Source organism: Oenanthe melanoleuca, chromosome 11, assembly GCF_029582105.1.
Source record: "Oenanthe melanoleuca isolate GR-GAL-2019-014 chromosome 11, OMel1.0, whole genome shotgun sequence".
Taxonomy (NCBI): domain Eukaryota; kingdom Metazoa; phylum Chordata; class Aves; order Passeriformes; family Muscicapidae; genus Oenanthe; species Oenanthe melanoleuca.
In genome coordinates, this window is record NC_079345.1 from 19,086,362 (window position 1) to 19,110,444 (window position 24,083).

A 24,083-nucleotide genomic window follows, 5' to 3' on the forward strand; every position below is an offset into this window, starting at 1 on the left:
TGCTTGTGTTTTACCAATGAATGCAGAAATCCGTATCTCTCATTTCATTACTAGTTTATTTACAAAGTGTTTGTAAATCTGCAGAGCCTTTGAAGGTGGTAAAATTTTATAAATAAGCAGAGGTGTAAAGTTCCTCACTGGAACTGTGAACTTTTTCATGGTAGAAAGGAAGAGATGCAGACTGGAGATCAAAATGCTCATTAAACCCTTGTGCAGCCCCAGCTTGGTTTAAATGGCTGGCAAAAGGGAGGGTAGAATAAGGCCCTGGAAGACACCTGCCCCAGAGGAATTGCCATGAGATGCAGACACCAGTGACAGAAAAGAACTTGCACAGGGAATTATTCAAATACAGCCAGATTTTGTCTGAGATGTGGAAAAAAAAAAATCAGCATCCTCCAGGTTTCCTGATGGACTGACACCACGTCTAAAACGAGACATGTATTTTTATAAACTGTTAATGGTTCAAGTAAGGGTGTAACCTCTCCTCTCGTTTAACAGTTTTGCCCTGTGGGAACAAATGTGCAGTAGGATAAGCAGTCTGGCAATTAGTTTAAAACCTGAAGAGCAGAGGAGTTCATGTGCTGGGAGAGAGGAGCACTGTGATAAATGATGTGGAGAGGTGGGAAACCAGGGCAGCCAGGTGCCTTGTGCAATTCATTTGCAGAGAAATGAGAGGCAGGTTTGGGGACAAAAGAAACAGAGCAAAACAAAGAAGAAGGAGCAGACCCTGAGGGTTTGCAACACAAGAAGATTGTACTGGGATTTGGGGTAAAACTTGGACAGCCTGGGCGGGTGTTTAATGCAGTGGGAAGAGCAAACAGGGTGGGACAAACTGATAAAGGGATACCAAAAGCAACTCAGAGGGGCTGGGGTGCTGCAGCCCTCAGACTGCAACAATTTCTGGTCAGCCTTTGTGTATGCTTGGGACAGAACACAATGTTCCCAAAATTGCTGGTAAAATGCTAAAGGAGCAGTTGTGAATTGAGCACTCTAAGGTAGAACTGAGCCAGAGCCAGAACTGTCTGCAGAGTGAAATGATGATGGAGTAGCTGTAAAAGAGAAAGGAATTGAAGGAGAAGGAAGCCACAGGCTGCCTGAGTTAGTGATTTGTAGTTAGGACAGCCACTTTTTTGTTCCTTAGTACTTAAAAGGACAATTGACTTTTATCAGAAACCCAATAGAAACAATTGAATGGTACAAACACAAGCACTGGAAGTGTGTCTCTGCCACTCCTGCTTTCATTACTTTACAGCACAAGGTGAACAGAGGAGCGTGCCCTTCTTGCTAACCCAGATTTGGTCCAAGTTTAACTGAAAATGTGCTGAGTGTCAAACAGGGGATAGGGAAACTAAAGGGCAACTACATTTTTATTTTTTTTTCTTTTAAATTTGATCAGTTATTAGCTTGAAAAGTGACCAAATTTGGTTTTGGAGTTGTTTTGTTTTAGTTTTGGGTTGTTTTTATTTTGTTTAGTTTTTTTTTTTTTTTTTTTTTTTAATTTCATTTTAATTCCTGTGTATTCTTTGTACTTTATTATTTGGAATAAGTTAATATTTTAGAGGGTCCTTTATTCTGGTTGTTAAAAGTTCTTATCATTAACTATCTGTCATTGATGTATAGCATGAACACAATGTGTGGATTCTTGTCCACGAGCTCTGATGCTACTTGGCTTCAGATCTCTAACAAATAAACCACTCCCAAGGTCTTCAAAGTGTCCTAAAATGAGCACCTGTTAAATACTAAAGTACTCAGTTTACCCTAAGAAGCTTCAGAATTGAACCTGGATGTCATGATTTGTTAATATAGTATGAGCAGCAGATTTCCATGCTTATCTAAAACTATCTCACAGCAGTCCCTGCTTCTGCCAATAAAACACTCAGAGCTTATTTTACTATTTTGTGAAAGTCATCTTTACTCACCCTTCACTGCAGAGGAAAAGGACTCATCCTGTGCTGCCTTCTGCTTCCAGATACTGTGTGAGACACTGGGAATGAGCTTGAGAGCCTTAAAAAATAACAAAGAAAAAATCCAATGCAATTGTTCAGGTGCTGGAATATATTAAGAGGATCAAGTCTTGCTTATTCTGGGGCACTTTGATGGCTGATACCACTAGTAACAGTTTGGATCTGAAGAAGTTATTAAAACAATGCTAGACTTTGGTATTTTATATGTAATAAATTCATTGCAGGTCTATCTTCAAACTAACATCTGTGGCCAAAAGGTTGATGACACATTTCTTTTAGTACTGAGTAAGGGTCAGGACCAAAACCATATAGGTGTTGAATCTTAGAACTGAAAACATTTTTCATCTATTCATGAACATAAATATGTCTACATGACATATAGACATGATCTCTGTTACCAGATTTTGAAATATAAATATCTATTGAGCAATTGTAGCATATTTTACCACCAGAAATACTTGGTTTAAATGCCCAAGTTTTAAGAAGGAAAGAGAACACCTGGATTTGTAAATTCCAGATGCATCTGTTGTCCTGGTAAGGAAAATACTTTTATTTCTTTTATAAATACAAGAAATACTAATAGCATGAATGCAGGGGGTGCAATGTCATTTTTCCCAGCCAGTTTCCAATGATCACACCTTAAAATGGATATGTGTCCCCTCTGCTCAGAAGTGTGAGACTGAATGGGGGGATATTCCCACGAGAGCTGTCCAGGAATAGTTGATGTCACCCTGTAGCTGCTGCCTGTGGCTCTTTGGGCAGCATGAGTCAGCTGATACATATGTGCACCTGGCTCGGGAAATTCTCATCAAAAATTCAGTCTTGGGCCTTGATATTTGAGTCAAAATTTAAAAACTCTCTGTGATATTTGAGTCAAAATTTAAAAACTCTCTGTGAATATGTAGGGAGGCTGTCCCTGAGATAGAAGAGGTGCATGAAGAGAGTTGGTGCATGCTTTTAAGAGGTGAGAAGGCCTTGCTTATGTTGAACACATTGAGCTGATGTTGCTTGCAGTGCCACAGCAGAGTGACTGTGGTTCCTGCCTGTGGATCTCCTGGCAAATAAACACAAGGACTGGGAGCCAGCAGTGCCCAGAGCCCAGCAGGGAAAGCTCAAACTGTGCTCTGCTTGGCACCAAGGTCCTGGCTCCCTGACTGATGCTGGTTCTTTGGGGCTGAGCTAAGCCCAGGTGATGCAGGAGAGTGCAGCTGGCAGTCTGCAGCGTGGGTGGCTGTTTCTGAAATGCATGAAATGATCACATGCTCAGTCAAAAGCCCCAGGGAAATGCATTATTTACCACCCTGCCTCCTGATGGTGTTTAGTCTGGAGTTAAGTGCAGCTTTGGCTGCAATGATCAATGTGCAGAACCCGTGGGGCTGCCAGGAATGGATTTGGGAGCCACGCTGAGGACACTGTTATTACACTGCTTTTCTATTGCTTTCAAAATCACTTTGTATCTGACAATGTGAACTGACAGCGAAATGAAAATGTGTCCCACCCACTTAAGGCTTTCTGTACATGTTCTTCCTTTCCTTTCCCCTTAGTTGCCTCACATGAGGGGCTGGGTGTGGATCTTGCCCTTGCTGGAGACCAAAATTCGGCTGTACTGAAATGGTGCAGACACAGTGGGGGCTGGGAGTAAAAAGGGGGAATTTATTGCTGGAAAGGGATTAGTGCTGCTGTGAAGAGATCTGCTTACAGAGTCCACCCCCTCAAGGGGCTCTGCACATGAATTTGGGAATTGGGACTTGGGAATTGCATGGTGCTTCCCTGGGAGGGCTTGAAATGGGCATCAGAGAGAGGGAAACCAGGCGTTGTTATGTGGGATTGCACATGGCTTTAGAAGCTTATACAAGGCAGAGGAAAAGCATATCTTTCTGTTTGACATGCAGTTTTTCAAGGTTTATTACATAAAGACAGCTAAGCCCCATTAATTTCACTGAGAAATCCTCATTGAAGTGATTGGTTTATGAAAATTATCTTTCTGCCATTGAGTGGAATTAATTGCTAATGAAAAAAAATGTGTATCAAGACACAAGACAACATAATATGTGAATAATGTATTTTTGCTGTATTTTGCTAAGAATTATTAAGAAAAATTCAAGTGACTTACTTACTCCTTAGGTATATATGTGTGTGTATAGCCCCTCAATCATCACTTATGTTTTAGAATGCTTTATTAAAAAATAAGCAATTAGTTGAGCAAATAATCTATTTTTTTGTTTTTTTTTACAGCACTAGGCTGTTAAGTGAAAAACAGGATTACTTGTGAGAAAAATCAGAATCCTAGAGCAACTGTAGCTAGAGATGGGATTAAATAAAATGTCTTAATACTGAAACATGGCTTTAGAGGCTGAGGATAATTGCAGGTTTGTATACAAATTGGCTTAGATCATGTCTTGCCTTTGAAGATGAGTCAATTGGAACATTAAGGCTGATGCATACTGAAAGGATCTGCCCTCTGCAGGTCAAATCTGCTGGGGGGCTCTGACCAGGTGCTGCTCTCACTGGCTTTAGGGATCTCTGCTGCAGTTTTTCAGCTGTAGGGAATGTCTCTTTCTAAAGAATGTAAAAAAAAAAAAAGCAGATTTAATTAACTCAGATAGGAACTTCATGATGTTCATTGGGCTGGATGGAGTGCAGCAAGAAGAGGGGTTTGGGCTCTTGTTTGGAGAAGATGGGGGTGTGAGGGAGGAGGAAGGTGCTGGGGCCTGTGTGGAGGGAGCAGTTCCCAGTTTGGGAAGGTGGGATGAAGGGATAACAAATCTGAGCAAGCCCAGACTGTTCCCAAAAGAGAGGACTCTCATTATTTTTTGGGTTCTCGCTGCCTGATGTCATGTCTGGGAAATGTGTTTCTCTTGATGTCCCCCATTCATTCTGTGCTACTCCTTGCTTTGGCTGCTTCTGTGGAAATACCTGATGAGAGTTTTGTTTTCTCAGACTCCTTGGTAGGGTAAGTGCTGCAGCTTTTTGTTATTTAGCAAGAGAAGAGTTTCCTAGGTGCAGTGCAATCACATGCACAGCATTCAGTGGGAAACCTTCAGTTTCCTCAAATAAGTGAAATATGTGAAAAAATTGCTCTTATTTGGTATCGAATGAAGCTCTTCCAAGCTGAATCTGAAAATCACAACCAACTGAAAATGGCAGAAAAAAAAAAGACAGTTGTGATTTCTAGAGATAAGGGTGAGGGATAGGAGGATCAGCAGAAAAAAAAGTCTTTTAAAATGAGTTTATTGGAAGCAATAAGATCAGCTGCTGTAATGTTCTCTATGATGCAAACCTGCTACTACAGCTCAGGCTGTTCCCATTGCAGCAAAGCATTGCTGAAAGGGCTGGTACAGCTTGCCCAGCAGAGCTGCATACAGCAGGATCTCTGTAATTCAGCTTCTACCAGCATTTCAGGGTCTAACCCATCTTCAGGGCCCTGTAACTCAGCTTTCAAATCTTCATTTGGTGCTGCAATGTGCTGTGCTGGGATTTAAGATTTGTCCAAACATCACGATGTGTAACTCTGCTCTCCTAGTGGTGGAGCCCTGCTCAGACCAGAGCTGTGTAGAGTTTATATATTTATGTATTGAGTATACATATTTAGGTATTTTAGAGTGTATATATTTATGTATTTATAGGTACTCCAGAGGCCTATGGCCATGTGGACTCTTTGCTGACTGTCCTGTGTGGGAAAATGGGCAGCTGAAAGCAGTATAGCCAACTCAAAAATATGAGTTCACTAGAAGACTTATTCCTGCAGGATCAAGTAGTTGTGTGGTGCCCAGAGGAGGGCAGGAAAATCACAGAAGGCCTCTTAACCTGGTGGTTGAAAACATCAGAGGTGGGTAGAAATTAAAAAAAAAAAAAAAGAAAATTATACGAGGAAAACAGGTGAGTGTTGGTTATTTGTTGTGGTTTGAAAAGGGTGATTTGGGCAGCTGCACTACAGGTCTGATGTGAGTACTACAAATGGCTAAGATAAACAGGATTCATAGAGACAGAATCCAAGTAGTGAAAAAGCACTAAAACTTGAATCCCTTGACTAAATATTTTTCCATCACATACAGAGCACATGAGGTGTGTTGTTCATGTGTTTAGCATCTCATAAAAATAACACTTAAGCTTCATTTCTCACCAGTGTTTTCTGCATGCAGTAAATACTCTTTGTGGATATGCCATGGTTTATAAATGCCTAAGGCAGTAATTTTAACTTCCAGATGGGGTGTGACTGCCTTGTTTTAACACTCCCTGATGTGAACTGTTACCCCTCAGCCTTGGCCTCAGTGACCTGTGAGGTGCAGATTCCCCTCCTGTGTTGTGCTACAGGTTCTCTGCTAATTGCAGTGGAATAACTCTGTATTATGCCATGCAGAGCTGTAAATATGGGCACAGAAATTGCTTTAAAACGATGAGTGGTACTAAAACTTTCATCTGGAAAATGAGTAAACATAAGAGAATATTCCTTATTCAGGGTGCTTTGGTGCATGTCAATTGACCCTTCTAGTATGTCTGTGTGGCTCCTGTGGCACAGCAGGGGGAAGGGCCGTCCAGAAGGGAATCCCACTTTGAACACTTGATGTGAAAAAGCAAAATTATGTACCTGAGATGGAAAGGAAGTCTGTGTCCCAGCAAGGGTACAAGCCATGAGTTCTGCTCTTCCAAACAGGCTCATTTAGTGCATGGTGTTTATAGGTCCTAATTTCCTCCTAAACTACCAAAGGCAGCCAGCTTGGCAGAGTCAGTTTGGTCACCATTTAATGTTCTGCCAGATCCCCCTCTCCTGAGAGGGGCTGCCACAGGCTGCCTTGTCTCCTGGCCAAGTGCTTGTATCAGTGAGCATAAAAATCCACAAGTGGTGATGAAACCACCTATTTATAGGAAGGAATTAATTGTGGAGATTGTTTTACCAGGATTGAAGAGAATCGCTGATTTTTCCAGCTCACTCAGAGCTCTTCTAGTATGGGAAGAAGATGGGGTGGCTGTTCTTTTATGGCCCTTCAGGAAGGGTTTAATGCTTTGCACTTCTTCCAAAGCTTGAGCAGCAGTTTTGCCAGACCCAGGCAGGCCCTGAGAGGCAGATCTGAGGCTGTTCAAGATGTGATTTCTCAGGCCGGTGACAAGTGAGCACTGCCAAGTAAAGAGTGACAAAATGATTTTTTGCCAGCATGCTTTCACACAGCTGGGTTTTGTGGTGGATCCCTGCTGGGCTGGCCTTCTGCTTGTGCTGGCAGCTGCTGGTGAGTTCTAGGAGGCAGCAGGACTGGCCATGGCCATCTGAGCCTTGTTCTGGCTGCACTGGCCACAAAGGCTCTGGGTTTTGCTGCTCTGGATCCTCACCTGGCTCCAATTGCAGAGCTCACATCATTCCCAGGCTTGAAGATCCATGGAGAGCAGGGCCCTGCTTGTTCCTGCCCTGTGTCTGCAGTGGCAAAACTCACCTGATCCCCAGAGCTGGAGCAGCCAGCAGTGACATTTGGGAGGCTTCAGTGTCCATGTGGATGGCTCTTACCCAGCTGGGTGATACAGAGGAGAGCTTCTTGTCCTCCCCACCTGTGTTCCACGCTCACATCATTGTCATCATCCCTCTCCCTCCTGTTCCAGCAGGAATTGCTCAGCCAGGAAGGCTGTGCTCCAAGGCATGGCAAATCCCAGCTGCACTGAGTGTGTGCAGAGAAGTTGCCCTTGGTGCCCTCGGAGCCAGCCCAGGCTCCTGCCAGGGGCAGGACCTGCTGGCCAGGCTGGAGGTGTCACCTGTGCTGTCCCTGTGCCAGGACAGCAGCTCTGGGGAACCCTCACTGCTGCCAGCTGCTCCTCTGGAGAGGAGCCCAGCAGGGTGGGACCTGGTCAGGGCATTGGTCACCGGGCCCTGGGCACTCAGAGGGGACAGAGGGGACAGGATGGGACCCATGGGGCAGCAGAGGTGTGAGCTGGGCAGGCTGAGGTGGCTCAGCTGCTGCTGTGTCCCTCCAGGCTGGCTCTGCTCACTGCCAGTTTGCTACTTGTAGATAGCAGAGCCTTTTGGATCAGAGGGAGAAATAACATTTCCCCCCTTTCCTGTGTTTGAACTACAAATTCACCTGCTGCTGTTTCTCTCTCCTCCTTTTTCATCCTGCTTGCTGTCCAGAGCTGTTTGGGACAGATTGTCAGTGTGCACCATCACTTAATTTGTAACCTTTGTCATTATCTTGGCCCAGTAAAATGTCATGAACAGATCTTAAGCTGACCTGGGTGTTTGCTGTTATTCTTTGTGGCTGACCAGCTGGAGTTCCTCCTGATGGTCTGCAGGTGGATCTGGGTGCCACAGGCAGAGCTGCCTCTCCCACCGTGCTCTCTCCACAGAGCTTGGCAGAGCTGCTGGATCAGCAGGGTTGCAGGAATCTGTCCAGAGGAGGGGAAGGAGAGAGCATGGAGGCTGATTAAATTGCTGAACTGGATCCACTTGCAAGGAGTCTTTGACTTGCAAGGTAGTTATTGATCTGTAAATGTGTGACAGGATTTCTGTGAATACTTCCAATTTTTAGGTGATCACTGGAAGGTTCCTGGTACATTTTTTGTTACTGGTTTGTTTCTACTGTTTTCTGGTTTGTGGCTACTTGGGGAAGTTTTGTTGCAGGATTATAAGATAGTAATAATTAACAAATTATAACTAGTGGATAAGGTATGTGCTTGTAAACAAATGTTCTCATTCGAGGCAAAACAAAGCCAAGAATCTCCAAAGATAAAAATTATTTGGTGTTGCTTCAGAAAATCCCATTTAGTAGTTGTAGTTTGGTTTGGAAAGAGAATACTCTAGAGAGGTAGGGTTGGACACCTTCATCACCAAAACCAGATTGCAGTGTCGTGTGACAAAGTTGCAGATTTGGTGCTGACTCCTCCTGGCAAACAAGCAAACGTGCCCCAGGGAGGAAGATCTGAACCCAGGTTTGATTAGAGGAGTTTCTGGAGTTTGCATCCTTCCCCAGAGCCCTTCCCATGTCCTTCAGGGCTGCTGCCTGAACGAGTCCCTGCCCTTTCCTTCAGAAATCCAAGCCTTGCAGCCTCCCTGGCCTCCACAAATGTCTGAATTTTTGTGGAGTCAGCACTAAAGAATGAAGGGGATGGAATGACCCTTGGGGCGTTGTTAATGTCACTGACCACGGTCATGTGAGGTGACACACAGGGAGGCAGAGTGGGCATCCAGCAGGCAGCAGTGGGAATGCACCAGTGGGGATCCAGTGGGGATTTATCGGGGATCCACTGGGGATCCAGCAGGCAGCAGTGGGAATGCACCAGTGGGGATTTATCGGGGATCCACTGGGGATCCAACAGGCAGCAGTGGGAATGCACCAGTGGGGATTTATCGGGGATCCACTGGGGATCCAGCAGGCAGCAGTGGGAATGCACCAGTAGGAATCCAGTGGGGATTTATCGTGGATCCATTGGGGATCCATTGGGGATCCAGCAGGCAGCAGTGGGAGTAAAGCAGGGACCCATCAGGGATCCAGTGGGGATTTACCAGGCATCCAGCAGGGATCCACTGGGGATCCATTTGGCATCCAGTGGGGGTATGGCAAGAATGCAGTGGGGCTTCATTGAGGATTCCAGCAGGAATGCAGGGGGGATCCAGTGGGAATGCAGTGGGGATCCATTAGGGATATAGCGAGGATCCGTCGGGGATCCATTGGACATCCAGCGGGAATACAGTGGGGATCAATTGAGGATCCATCAGGGATCCAGTGGGGATAGAGCGGGAATGCAGCAGGGATCCATTGGGGATGCATTTGGAATCAATCAGAAATCAATCGGGGATCCATCGGGGATATAGTGGGGATCCATCGGGAATGCAGTGGGATCCATCGGGATCCATCAGGAATGCAGTGGGATCCATCGGGATCCATCAGGAATGCAGTGGGATCCATCGGGATCCACCAGGAATGCAGTGGGGTCCATCCCGGATCCATCGCGAAGCGCCGGGCGCGGCCGTGCCCAGCGCTGCCATCGGGCACCACCTGGCGGCCACCAGCGGCCATTGCAGCCCGCGCGGCTGCGGCGGGGCCGCGAGTTGAGTCGGGGTAAAGGGATGGAGGGCAGTGTCCCGGGAGCGGAGATACGGGATAAAGGGATGGAGGGCAGTGTCCCGGGAGCGGAGATAGGGGATAAAGGGATGGAGGGCAGTGTCCCGGGAGCGGAGATAGGGGATAAAGGGATGGAGGGCAGTGTCCCGGGAGCGGAGATAGGGGATAAAGGGAAGTGTCGGGGAGCAGGGATAAAGGGATGGAGGGCAGTGTCCCGGGAGCGGAGATACGGGATAAAGGGAAGTGTCGGGGAGCAGGGATAAAGGGATGGAGGGCAGTGTCCCGGGAGCGGAGATAGGGGATAAAGGGAAGTGTCGGGGAGCAGGGATAAAGGGATGGAGGGCAGTGTCCCGGGAGCGGAGATACGGGATAAAGGGAAGTGTCGGGGAGCAGGGATAAAGGGATGGAGGGCAGTGTCCCGGGAGCGGAGATAGGGGATAAAGGGAAGTGTCGGGGAGCAGGGATAAAGGGATGGAGGGCAGTGTCCCGGGAGCGGAGATACGGGATAAAGGGAAGTGTCGGGGAGCAGGGATAAAGGGATGGAGGGCAGTGTCCCGGGAGCGGAGATATGGGACAAAGGGAAGTGTCGGGGAGCAGGGATAAAGGGATGGAGGGCAGTGTCCCGGGAGCGGAGATACGGGATAAAGGGAAGTGTCGGGGAGCAGGGATAAAGGGATGGAGGGCAGTGTCCCGGGAGCGGAGATAGGGGATAAAGGGAAGTGTCGGGGAGCAGGGATAAAGGGATGGAGGGCAGTGTCCCGGGAGCGGAGATATGGGACAAATGGAAGTGTCGGGGAGCAGGGATAAAGGGATGGAGGGCAGTGTCCCGGGAGCGGAGATACGGGATAAAGGGAAGTGTCGGGGAGCAGGGATAAAGAACAGAGGGCAGTGTCCCAGGAGCAGAGGTATGGAATAAAGAGCAGTGTCCCGGGTCCGAGGGTAGAGACACGGGATAGAGGGCAGTGCCCTGATGCTGAGAGCAGGGACATGGGGTAGGGGCAGTGTCCTGGGCCAAGGTGGGGATCTCAGGATACAGAGCAGTGTTCCAGGAGCAGGGATGGAGGGCAGTGTCCTGGGCCAAGGTGGGGATCTCAGGATCCAGAGCAGTGTTCCAGGAGCAGGGATGGAGGGCAGTGTCCTGGGCCAAGGTGGGGATCTCAGGATCAAGAGCAGTGTTCCAGGAGCAGGGATGGAGGGCAGTGTCCTGCTGAGAGCAGGAACAAGGCTCAAGTTCCCTGCAGTGCCAGGGCACCAGCCTGAATTCCACACATCAGTGCCAAGTGCAGCTCAGGCCGTTGGCATTTCCAGGTTTTTCAGGGGGAAAAGGGAAGCCTGACAGCTGTTCAGAAAAGCCATTTTCCAGTGCTGGAGCTTGGACTCGCATTCCAGGCTCTTTGCACTGTCCCAGCTCAGTTTGTGGTGCTGTCCCTGGGCTCCATCTGCCCTGGGGTGAGCGGGGTCAGAGCAGAAGGGGTGCCTGGGCTGCCTCTGTTGCAAGTTGCTGTTTAATCAAATTCTTTCTGTGGAAAAATGCTCTGCTTTGGAGCACCATTGCAGGCCAGGCTTTGGGCTCCCGAGGCTCCACAAGAGCTCCTGGGACCATTTGCAGCCCAGCTGTTTCTGACTTTTTGGGAAAGCTTGCTGGGGTTGTGTTTGCTGGGTGTGCTTGCCTGGGGAGCTCTGTCCTGCTTTGTTCTGCTTGTTCTGGTCACTTCACCCGGAGCACTGGCTCTTTCAAAATGAGGAATTAAGGAGTTACAGGGATTTCTGGCTGCTCGTGGCATTGCTGAAGGGGTTAACTGGATGAATGAGGAGAGTCTTGAGGGGAAGCAGGTGGGACAGCTCCTCACTGAGGGGAACTGGAAGGAAATGCTGTTTTTCCCTTTTCCTTTTAGGTCAGGCAGCAACAAAGTCAGGAAGATGAGAGAGGTCAGCAAAAATCCGTGCACATTCATTACTCATAAAAGCACTTTTCTGGTATTGCTTTCTTTTCCTTTTTTCTGATGCAACCTGAAAAAGTGTCTTTGCTGTTTTGTTTTCTGTCATGTTTTTCCTATGGACAAGATTCAGCCTAAATTTTCACTGTGATCTGATCAGACTTTTATTCATTTCCTGGTAGGACTTGATGACTTGTGGTACACTGAGATTGGGAAGATTTCAATGGGAAAGATATCACTTTGGTGATGTATTTAATTCCAGAAAGTTTGTGAAGAAAAGAGAACAGAGTTTTATTTCTTACTCTCTCAAACTTGAAACATATATTAAAGAAAAAAAGAGAGAGAGAAAAAAAGGGAGAATAGGTCAGAAAAGATGGTAGTTATTTATTTTTGTCCCAACCCTACCTGAAATGTAATGAAATAAGTGTAACTATTATTTCTAGCCAAATAAGAAAGTATATCACCATATTCACTGCCACCAGAGCATTTCCCCTGCATGTGACATATGCTTGGGAGTGAAAAAATGTAAAATAAATGTATAGAGGTGGATCTGTACCTGAACTCTGAGCTCCAAAAACCAGTGAGGCTTTGCAGGCTTTCCCCTGCAGTCGTGACGGGGGTGGCAGGGTGACAATTCCTGTGCAGGGCAGGTGTCACTGCCAGGCTGGCTGGGCCCTCCTGGGGCTGTTCCAGACCCTTGTAGCTGAAAGGAGGAAAGGGAAGGATGCCCAAGAGCTCAGAACTTATTATTTGATTTTCCTTTATTAACCAAACCTTCTGTTTTCACTGGGTTTGCTGTTGCAGTAGCACTGGACTGCAATAGGATAATAAATCAGAATTGTTATTTCTTCCACTGAGTCTGTAAATCTGCCTTGATAAAGGGACCTTAGCTCACCTGCCCTACCTGGGATGTGCCACTGTTTGCCAGGTGCTCACATTCAAACAGCTTTTCATTGCTGCTTGGATACATATCAAGGATTCTCATCACAAGCCATTGCTTCACAAAAAGTTCATTCTCTTTTGGGAGTAAAAAAAATGGGGTGGGAGTAAAAAAAAAGCTTTATTAAATGGCATGAACTTCTGGATCTGAATGTAATAAAATAATAATTTATGATATATTTTTAGGGATAAGAGATTAAAGTGCATATTAATTAAATGAATAATGAAAACCTTTGTGAGATTCTCTCCCACAAGTTGCAAGTAGCTGTTTAATCAAATTCTTTCTGTGGAAAAATGCATTTCATTATAACATAATTAGCACATCTATTGTGTTTTTAATACAACTTGTGCTAAAGTGTGTTTGATCTGGCGTTTGCTCATGGCAATTACAATGAAGGAATTGAACTTTTTTGCTTTATTCCAGGATTTGTAAATTATAAGTGCCACATCTGGGGAAAATGAATGTAGTGTTGTTTTTTTTTTTAAGTACTAGAATAATCTTGGGAATATATTGTGGTAGTCATTAGCAGTAGCAAAAAGTGAAGGTGAGGAGCTGTGCTGCCTAAAGCTGCAGATTTAGGGGTGATTTTATTTTCTGGTACTGATGTGTTTTGCTGTGTCTGCTGAGGAAGCTGGAGGGTTCTGTAGCCCAGAGTGACCCTGCTGGGTCTGGGGGAGCAGGACAGGGCTGGGCTGGGCTGGGCTGGGCTGGGCTGGGCTGGGCTCAGCCTTTCTTCCCCTCTGGATCTCACTCCTGGATCCCCTGGGGCTCCCTGCTCTGGGACTGTGCTGAGCCGTGCCTGGGACTCTCTTCTCACCTGAGAGGCAGGAAAACAGGGCAAAAGCTCAGGGTGGTTGTGCTAGGTTGCAATACAGGATGTGATCAGAAATGTGTGTTCCATCACCATCTGCTGAAGCTGGGTGGGGCAGTGACCCTTATCTCTGTGGCACAAATTATCTGCTAATGGGGCATGTTTAAAACCAAGTGGGGCAGTCATCTTTATCTTTTCCCCAACCCATCCTCCCTCCAGGAAGATATCATCTGCTGCTGGCCCATTCAGTCCTACTGCATGACTGATAAAATTACATCATCCCACTGGGAGATGCTCCAGCCAGGGGAGGAGCCAAGCCTTTCCTACCTAGATAAAATCTGAGATTTGGAACACCAAGGCAACCTTCTTTCCACTGGGTTCCAGAGGAAAGCCAGACCTTTCCACATCATCCCTGGACCTTCAGAGAAAAACTGCACCTTCTACAGGAGCACTGCTTCAGCTGAACCACATCTGCCACTGCAGGAGGATGCAGCCACCATTGAATGGCACTGCTACCAACACCCTGACTGACTGATGGGGTGTCAGGTTGTAGTCTGACTCTGTCAGTGTTTTGGGATTGTTCTTTGTAATACTGTATTTCTATTTTAATTTTCCTAGTAAAGAACTGTTATTCCTAATTCCCATAGCTTTGCCTGAGAGCCCCTTAATTTCAAAACTATAATAATTTGGAGGGAGGGAGTTTACATTCTCCATTTCAAAGAGAAGCTCCTGCCTTTATTGGCAGACACCTGTCCTTCACACCAGGACAGTGGTTCAAAGCCACCCTGATGCCTGGTAGCTGAAATCCCAAATGGGAAGGGCCATGGGATGGGTCCTGCAGCGCTGGCAGAGGCCCCCAAAGGGTCCAACCTTCCCAGCTGCACTGCTGGGGCTTTTCCCTGCCAACAGCTCTGCAGGGAGAGGGAGAAAACTGCTTCTACAGAAAGCTCTTTGGTGAGTTGGGGTCTAGCCTGGGTTCACTTTGAGTGTTTTTATGGTTGAGGTCACTGTGGCACAAAGCCTGATATTGTCTTCTGAATGGAACTCATTAATGCACAGAAAATCCAAACTTGAGATTGGCTTTTATGTAGTAAAAAACAACATAATACAGTCCAAGAATATAAAAAGAAACTGTCCAGTGCAAACATCATATACATTGGAAATGGATACAGCGTTCCTTAAAATAACTTTAAAAAAATCAGGCTTAAAAACAGCAATTCCAGCTAATAGAATCTGGCTGATAACTACCAAAGTACTTGATTACTGCACTAAATAACTTCATAACTAACTTTACCTGCTGATAGCCAATACCACAGGTACTGACAAAATCCTTAAACTGTAAGTATTATTAGTTAGCATTCTTTATAATACACAAACATGTGGAACCCCTATAGCACATACTGCTGGCTGGATCAAGCAAAAGAGAATGAATCCATTCAAAATAAAACCAAGGCTGTCACCCCAAAATGTACTTTTTAAAAACAAAGGATGGAATCTAAAGTTGATTTGACCAATGGACAGAATTCTCCTCAGTTTTCCTTTAGTTCATCTTTGAAAATTCAAGTGATTACCTTGTTGATGTTGCAATAGTGTTCACCCAACTATTGTGTTGGACAGCTTTTTACAGCAGTGAGGAGCAGTGTGAGACCATTATTGTGCATTGCTATTTCCTGCCAAGAAAACATTCTGGGGGAAGGGAGTGTGAATTAGAGATGATGTGAACAAGTAAAAAGCAAATTTGCAAGGTTCCACCATACTGGTTTAAGAAGAAAAAAAAAAAAAAAAGATTTAGTACTATTTGGTTAGCTACCAGATTTAAATAATCAAATCAACTAAACTAATACATACAGCTCCAGCACAGATCCTGCACAGTGGAGGATCTGTGTAGTAGGGCTCTGTTCCTGTTGGAGGAAACAGGACTCTGTATTGCTGGAAGCCAGAGACAGGCCATGGTCCTAAGGGACCCACTTTTTCCAAAATGTATTTGGCTGGGTCGCTTCCAGTGTGGGAAGTTTCATTCTGGTCACTCTGTGGCTCTTCACCAGGTGGGACACTGAACACAGTCCCTCTCTAGGGCCATGGTGGCTGCAGCTCCAAACCTGCCTTACATTTGTGGTGCTTTTGTGCAGCCGAGGGTGTGGGTGTCTAGCATTCTGGTTTGGGAGTCTGCAGTATTTTCCTGTGTGGAAAATACTCCTTTTACAGTACCTGCTTAGAAAAAAAGCACAACAGTTTCACAGTAATGAGGCCCTTCATTTTTTTTTGTCCCTGAAAAAATGCTATTGCTTTAATAATGCTGAATAAACCCCCTATTCAACCTCTTTAGAAATCTAGAGAGACCTGTGTTTCCATCTTGAGAGATTTACAGTGTTGGAGTCTTAACATTCCCCTGATCTCCACATTTCCTGCCCTGCAGGATATGTTCCATTGAATAACACTGAGATACTATTTACAGAGAGAAAAAACAATTTTGCTGCTAGCTAGAGCAAATTCTAGCATGCCAGAAATGTGCCTGAAATTGTCATCAGGCTGTTAAAAATGACAGATGAAACCAGATTGTGTGTCTAAAAATCCTGTCTAATTTTATCTTGAGTAACTCATAGATGTAGCAGAAGGCTATAAAGCAAAAATAATTAATAGAATGGAAATAAGGAAAAAAATTCTTCTTTTGGAAAATGATGGAATAATTTCTAATACTGGGTGATAGACCATATGTTCCTCCTCTCCTCTGCTGGGTAGACATAAGTGTGGAATATCAATAAAGATGTTGCAAGAGGGGCAGGCAAAGCAGCCAGCTGGAGATCCAGGGGGGTTAAAACATCCCTTCCCAATGGCACTGAACCTCTCTCTCCCAGCAGAGGGTGACCTTGGATGCACGTGGATGGGAACAGCACAGGAGGAGAGGAGTGAGGGAGAAACTGGGGACAAAACCAGGAGAAGTGGGGAAGGTGGGGAGAGGAGGTGTGTCCTGCAGGACTTGAGCAGGTCAGTGAGCAAAAAATGAGGGCAAAAAATGAGTGTTAGCAAGGACAGTAGTGCTGGGAGAAGTTAATATAGGTGATCTCTGTGTGTCTTTCTGACCCTACTGCAGGTTTTTCCATGCCTGTTTGAAATCCTACTACGGCCTGAGGGAAGAGCTGTGAGTTCCTCTTTGGCCACTGGCAGTCTCTTGGTGTCTATCTGTAGCAGGAGGGGGAAAATTCACGGCTAGTTTGAGCTTAATACACAAAATCTTCACTTGGTTCTGACCCATAGAGCTCAGCTAACATCTTGAACCTGGGTCCCCAGTCATTGAGAAAGTCATAATCAATGTCTGAGTCTGAGGAGCCTGAGCCCAGGGAGCTGAGGGATTCCGCGATGGACTCGGCGCCCTCGTAGCCGTAGATGTGCAGGGTGTCGTAGGGCAGCAGATCCCTGTCGTTGTCAGCCTCATCCTTCTTCACCTCAATCATCATCTCCATGCCCCCAGCCCCCGGGGGGATGTTCCCGGCAGGTTTCTGCACCTGTGCGTAGGGAGAGGGAGCGGCCTCCGCCTTGAGGCCGTTCTTGCGCACGGAGTTGAGCACGGACACGTCGTAGCTGGTGGTGTCCATCTCGCCCCCTCCCTCCTCGTCATAGGTGACCAGCTGCTCGTGGATCTCTGCCACGCTCCTCCCCAGCCCGCTCAGGTCCTTCTTGTGCCTCTTTCTCAGCAGAATCAGCAGCACGATCACTGCAAAGGAAACTTGGATGAGCGCGTGTGGATGGAGAAGTAAGAACACGAAAACAACACGTAACATACTCTGAAGTGTTTTTTTGCTTTGTTTTGCTTTTCCTGAAGTGTTTTTTAACCACATGTTTATTTTAAAAATAGTTAAAATTCCTATTTTACTGTAGGATTAGTTGAAGGAGTTCAGTCTGGGCAGGGATTGTCCACTTGACTCTTGAGCTGGAATCACAAGTACGAACGCATGGTGTCACAAGGTCATGGAATCAACTGCTGCCTTGAACTGGTGAATCCCTTAATGCCAAGCATCAGATGCTACTTATGTGGTACTTGCAAAGCAGGCCAGTTCTCAGGCAAGAAAAACTACTCAGCCTTGTCTGATAGATTTCAAATGAGCAAACAGGTCCTGATCTGATGATTTGTTCCAAATGTATTTATGTTCACTGAACTGCTTAAAGGGTTTCTAGATTAGTCCTGCCATAGGAACCAGGAATCCTGTTGTTATTGCTCCAGCCAAATTTTCTGTTTTATAGCTGTGTATGAGGCTGGTACCAGTAAATCAAGTATATTATCCATGTGTGCAAGAGCCTGTCTAGAGGGGTGAGCAGCTTTGCCGCTGAAGCTGTTCTAACAGGCCAGAGATGAATCAAATAGCCAGCATGTCTGGCTTTTTCTGACCATTCCATAGCCACAAAGCTTTTGTAGATCTCAGCTAAAGAACAAACCAATCCTCGCACTGTAGTGCAGAGAACATTCCCAAGGTCAGATACTCACCAATGATGGTGAAGATGCAGATAAAAATTGCCACCAGTGCTTGTATGCTGACGCCGACCTGCTTTGCTCTCTCCTCACAGAAAGTGAAGTTGCCTTTCTCGTTGCACTTGCAGACACTGATGAGCAGAGTGTTGGTGCTGGTGAGGTCGGGGTCGCCGTTGTCCGAGATGAGCACGGGCAGGTAGTGGAATTTGGCGAGTTCCCGGTTGAACTGCCCGTATTTGACAGTGATGTTAGCGGTGTTGTCTGCAAGAAACAAGGACATCCCATCTCTACCAGACTGTCCTCACAGATTGCCAGTCTGTCTGTAAAGTCTGTAAGGAGAAGGTGCCTCTTCCCCTTAGACCGTGCCAGCCTTCTGGGAGCCCAGTGAAACTTTGGTTTCATTAAACATACTGTTTTTGCAGTATGTGGAGCCTTTAAAAATAACATACCCTTTAAAAATAAAGAGTTACTTAGCTCAGCTAGACCAACCAGGGGTCAGTGCTGCAGCTTTTCTCCCCTGAGTCCTAGAGCCCCACTCTGGGGAGCTGAGGAAGGGCATTGCAGGGATACCCTACCGTAGTTCTCAATCAGGGAGAAGTTGCTGTCTTCTGTGGCCAGTGAGTATCTGAAGAAACCTCTGGGTGATGTTTCATCCTTGTCAACAGCTGAAATCCTGACAATCACCTACAAGGAAGGAAGAGGTCACAGTTTTCAGTGTACTTTGCCTCCAGTGATAAAAAATGTGGAGTATTAAAACTGGGCTGTGTGTTCTGTGGACACAGATATCTCAGGATACTTCTCTTCAAGTTTTATCAGGCAAGCAATTTCTTTGTGGGTCTACCAGTTTTGCCTCTTAAAATTGTGTGTAATTAAAGCACTAAAAAAGGCTCATTTTTAAGGACATTTCTTGTTGAAATGTCTAAAATGGTGTTTTCTAAAGTCTTCAGCCTACTCTGAGGCATGACTGTCATTCTTGAAATGCCATTGAGACATGCCTTCATGAGACTGAAGGACATGCTTGGATTTTGAAATCTTCAACCTGATGCACATTGGATGTATAAAATACAAAACAGGTGTCTGATTATGTCCCCAAGGTATTTTAGATATTAAAGGTGAAATTAATACCTTGCATGTTCTATCAGAGGTCCAAGCAATGACAGTGTCAGGAAAGAGTTAATTCTTTTTTTCAGTAGCTTATAACAGTGATTATTTTTGATCATCTCATGTCATTTCTGGGAGAGGAAAGGGACTCTTTCTGAAGAAGGGGTTCCTTGTTTGAAGGAGTGGTGGGAAAATGCTGCTGCTGAGTCAGAAGGAGCACTTGGGGTGGCGTGGCTGCTCTGCACTCTCTCTGTGTTTTCCTATATATATATACTTTTGTTATTTATATGGCTGCTATTGCTGTTTACAATAAATTGTTCTTATCTCAGCCCATGATCTTTCCCTTTTGTACCCCCAGTTCTCCTCTCCATCCTGCTGCTGGGGAAAAGGGGGCGAGCGAGTGACGTGTGGTTTGGAGTTTCAGTGGGAACATTAAACTGGGGAGTACCACCCCTAAACCATGACACAAAGTGTCTTAATTAAACAAATATTACAGTATGGGCTGAACCCCTGTGTCTGAGGCCAAACAGGGAACTCCAAATACCAACACTGTAGTGCTGCCAAGTGGTAACACAATTTGTGTGTGCAGATCTGTGCACTCTATGACTACAAAATAGTGTTCCATGCAGCAATGCTTTTCTTGCTAGCTGGAAATGATTTCCTTCTCAGTATCACATTCAAGCACTTGTGTGATAGAGCTGAGTTGCTGATTCTTGCTGTGCAAAGCTTGACTGTCCTTCATGGCTCAACTGTTAATACACAGATGTGAGAGCCTGGGGGGAGAGGAGCAGAGCAGCCCATGTGTGCAAGCAGATAAAAGTCAATATTCCAATAGTGCAACATCCTTAAGAGATAATCCTGACCACTGAGTTTTTGGAAATCAGTGAAATGATCAGGTGTTTTGGCATGAAAACTGAGGCTCGCTTATATGAAAAGACACCTTTCACTTGAGCTGACAAGCAGCAATTCTGGTTTCTGGGAAAAGCTCTCCCTGTCTCACCTTTCCAGGTGCAGCATTTTCACACACTCGGGGTTCCTCAGGAGAAACAAGTTCTGGAGCATTGTCATTCACATCATCAACGATGACGTGAACGTGGGCGTGGGACTCTCTGTCGGAAAGGCGGCCTGGAATGACAACAAGGGAACAAGGTGAGTCCCAGATGGCTCAACTCCCCTTCCCACACTTTGTGCCCACTTCTGTGCTTCCCACATGATGAAGAATTCCTAGCTCCATCATAACTTGTCCTCTGAGATTGAGATATTTTCCTAAAATCTCTCCTAGTGGTTAAATCATCAAGGATCTCTCAGGAATAAAATGACAGTAGCTTATGGCTCCCTGATCTTCCCACTGCATGCTGATGGGTTGAGCATTGTTGTCTGGCACTAAAGCAACATGGACAGAACAGGCCATATTGTGAAACATCAAACCAAATTGGGACTGGCCTGCCCCACTCCTGAGCAAAGCCAGGGCCCAAGGCTTAAAATGATCTCTGAGCTATTTGTAGGGACTTGTTTGATTGGGAAGATGAGGATGCAAACCTTGAAGCACTCCTTTCATTCCTAACTCAGTAGGAACAGGCTGTCAGGTTGTGCCTTTCCTTTTCATTAACCCTGTTGGAAAGCTGTACCTGGATTGCTTTTGAACTGGGAAATGGGTGCCACTTACCATCTTCAAGGATCTCCAGAGCTGCCACAGTGATGTTGTATGAGGAGCTGAATTCTCTGTCCAGAGGCTTGGGAAGCTGAATAACTCCATTTTTGGATACCCTGACGTAGTCTCCACTAGGACTTGCTCTTACCTGAATATATCTGTTTTTTGTTTAAAATAAGATATGTCAGTGCAAGGCTGGTAATGCTGTGTTTCACTTAATTTCTTCTCAGAGAGAGGTCATAGAGTTCTTGTGTGACAAATTACATTAATATCTTGACCAGGAGGGCTGAGAATGTTGCCCTAAAACTATGCAAGCTGTGAGAGTGAAATACATCTGTCGGAGGAGTTTCCAGATTATTGTACTTTGCCCTTCAGAAGTCTATTTTCTTCTCTAAGCACAAGCTTGAGAGACCTCTTACAATAAAAAGTACAACAATAATTATAACTATTTAAAAATATCCAAGTTGATATTTTTTTTCCCTAAATGTGCATATGTTTTATCAGTAAGTCCATGTGGTAATTACATGGGTAAGTGAAATTTATGTTCAGCTTTTGGTGAGCGTGTATATCCATGGCTGCAGTGCTGGAAAAATTAAATTGGATTTTTTTGTTTTGTTTTGTTTGGCATGCAGATTCTAAAAAAATAGGGCCAAAGTCTGGATTCTTTGTCAAATTCTTGGCACTATTAGTGGATTCTGCACTTTTAAATAGAGTTGCTAAAGCTGGCGTTGTCCTACCTGATTTTCCGTTTAGCTGCGTCGGGGTCCTCTGCATGAACTGAACCAAGTGTTTTTACTTCTGCATGGTTTTCCCTCACTTTAAATTCATATGGGAGTCTGGTGAAGACAGGAGGCTCATCCACGTCGGTGACCTCGATGGTGACTGTGGAGATGCTCCGGGGGTTGCCGGGCTTGAAGTGCCGGAGGTTGACTGTGGGGTCTGTGGCCTCGATGCTAAACCTGTACTCTGACACTGTTTCAAAGTCCAGGGGCTAAAAAAGAGAAGAGAATTACAGATATTCTTCCACTGGTGATGTCTAAACAAACTTTCCATTGGCTCTCCGTGCAGATTTTATCCTGGCTGGACCCATGGGAGAACATTTCCCAGCTGAACTTCTCTATCATAGCATGGCTCAAACTACCTCTGGTGTGGAACAGATTTATCCAGCAGTTTAAGTTCAGCAAAACAACAGTCTTTTGGTTAAATAAATTTCTTTTTATAATGCTGTAACTACCAAAACTTGGTTAGCTCCTGTCCCTCAAAGGCTGGGGAAGAGATTCTCCTCTTGGCTTTGTGTTCTGAAGGCACTCAAGGCAGATTGCAGATCTGCACTGGATGACAGCTGGGGCATTTAGTGATAAATGACATCCTCTTCCGTGTTTTTCCACTTGCCTGAGACTCTACAAGGAATCACACAATGGGAGGAAGGCCAGGAGCTCGGGCAGTAAGAAGTGCTCCTTCCAAAGCTCCCTTTGTTCTACACCTGAGATTCTAAAGACACTGAGGTACACAGCAGTTATGGTGACTCTTGTTTTTCTCTTTGGTTGACGTTGCAAAGGGAAGTGATGGGGCTTATCCAGCAGCTGACATTTTATCTCACATGGCTGTGTATTTAAAATTACAGCACGTGCATGGCCAAAATCACATTGCAAACTAAGGGGGTGTACTTTGCCCACAGCTTGTTGAGCAGAAGCTGGTTCCAAATCCCTCAGGGAGTGTGTGTGGGGTCTGTGACTGCTCCTCCTCGGGGCAGGCTCTGCATTCCCCATCTCCTGGGAAGCTGGGGAAGAGCTGCACCAGGAGAAGGAGAGCTGCTCATACCCAGCGTGACCAAGGATTTTATTGCCAGTCTGGAAATCTTTGGTACTTTTTTCCTGGAAGTTTTCTCTTCTTAGTGACATTTCTAGTCTTAGCAGTTACAGGAAGAATATTTGGAAGGGAAAAACACATTCCTGTCAATCTGAGGATTACAGGAGCTGGTTTATAGTCCTCTCTCCTCTCTTTTTTTAACAGCAAATCAATGAAATCAATGAAGTCTTGGTTTGGCAATGCTCTGCAGCAGTCCCTTGGTACAAATCAAGTGGATTTGAGAATTTAAAAAAAAACAAAGAACAGACCCTAATAAAGGCTTTGGAGAGTCTTAAAGATTTATAAGAAATTAGTGGGGAAGCTCTGAAAACACCTTGAGGAAAGTAAGGGAGAGGTGGCTCAGATCGGAGCAAATAGCAAACTGCAAAGAGACTTTTAGGAAAGAGGTCATGTGGACTTGTTCACATTTTCTGCTTTGGTTTCATGTGGCTGCAGAAGGAAAGGATTATTTGACTTGACCAGTTGGTTCAGCTCCTAAGTCACTGCCTCTTTGAAGCACCCAACCACTTGAAGTTAGAGAGGAGCCCAAAGTGTGTAACCTGAATATCTGACACAGCCCCCACTGCACTCTGCAGTGATTCTGGAGTGCTTCAGGTCTGGAGGTTGAACAGGACTAGAAATCACCAGCTCTTCTCTCAGAGCTTGGAGAGCTGGTGTTCAGGATCAATGTATTTCATGCTGACTTCTGTGAGTTTCCATTTTTTCCTGCTACTAGCCCTAAACCAAAAAAATCACTTGCTACACATGGAAAACCACAATAATCATCTTTGTTACAGGGGAAAGTACCTTCTTTGGCCTAAAGATTCCTTCATTTGTGTATGGATTTGCTACAATGTCAAAGGTGTCCCTGAATTCTCCTTGGATAAAGCTGTATCTTGTATTTCTGTGCTGTGGTTCATCGATATCTTCTACTTTGACTCTGCCAACTTCTCCTCCTACTGAAATGTTTTCAGGAACTTTAAAGTGAAATGATGCTGTTAAAAAAAAAAAGAAAAATACATAAGGAGCATGTACATGGAAGTTAGAAATTACTTAAAACTGTTCTTCCTTGACAGATGCACATAAAAATATTTCATTACAAATCTAGCATTGTGTATCTCTAAGACATGTAAAGGTAGAAATAATAACCCAAATTGACAAGATCTTTAGCAAAAGGATGAAATTAATACTGATTTTTTGTTTTCTGCTCTAGGTGTGCATTGCCCAGGAAAAGTGGCTCTGGCTGAAACACAGAAGAGCTTCTGAAAAGTTCTTTTGGCCATTTTTGAGGAAAGCTGGATTGTGCTGGACTGTGAGCAGAACC

The 24,083-nt window shown here is 45.3% G+C and overlaps 1 protein-coding gene across 1 annotated transcript in view; it reads right to left on the reverse strand.

The window, feature by feature from the left end:
* Positions 1–14,759: 14,759 nt before the first annotated feature.
* CDH5 (cadherin 5) overlaps positions 14,760–24,083 on the reverse strand; it is a 29,839-nt gene continuing 20,515 nt past the window's right edge. The window contains exons 6-12 of the mRNA XM_056500617.1: positions 23,567–23,754; positions 21,649–21,902; positions 20,927–21,069; positions 20,261–20,385; positions 18,735–18,843; positions 18,175–18,420; positions 14,760–17,406 (exon numbers count right to left, since the gene is read on the reverse strand). Coding sequence (XP_056356592.1) covers positions 16,913–17,406; positions 18,175–18,420; positions 18,735–18,843; positions 20,261–20,385; positions 20,927–21,069; positions 21,649–21,902; positions 23,567–23,754 — 1,559 coding nt within the window. The 3' untranslated portion in view covers positions 14,760–16,912. The remainder of the gene's footprint in view (positions 17,407–18,174; positions 18,421–18,734; positions 18,844–20,260; positions 20,386–20,926; positions 21,070–21,648; positions 21,903–23,566; positions 23,755–24,083) is intronic.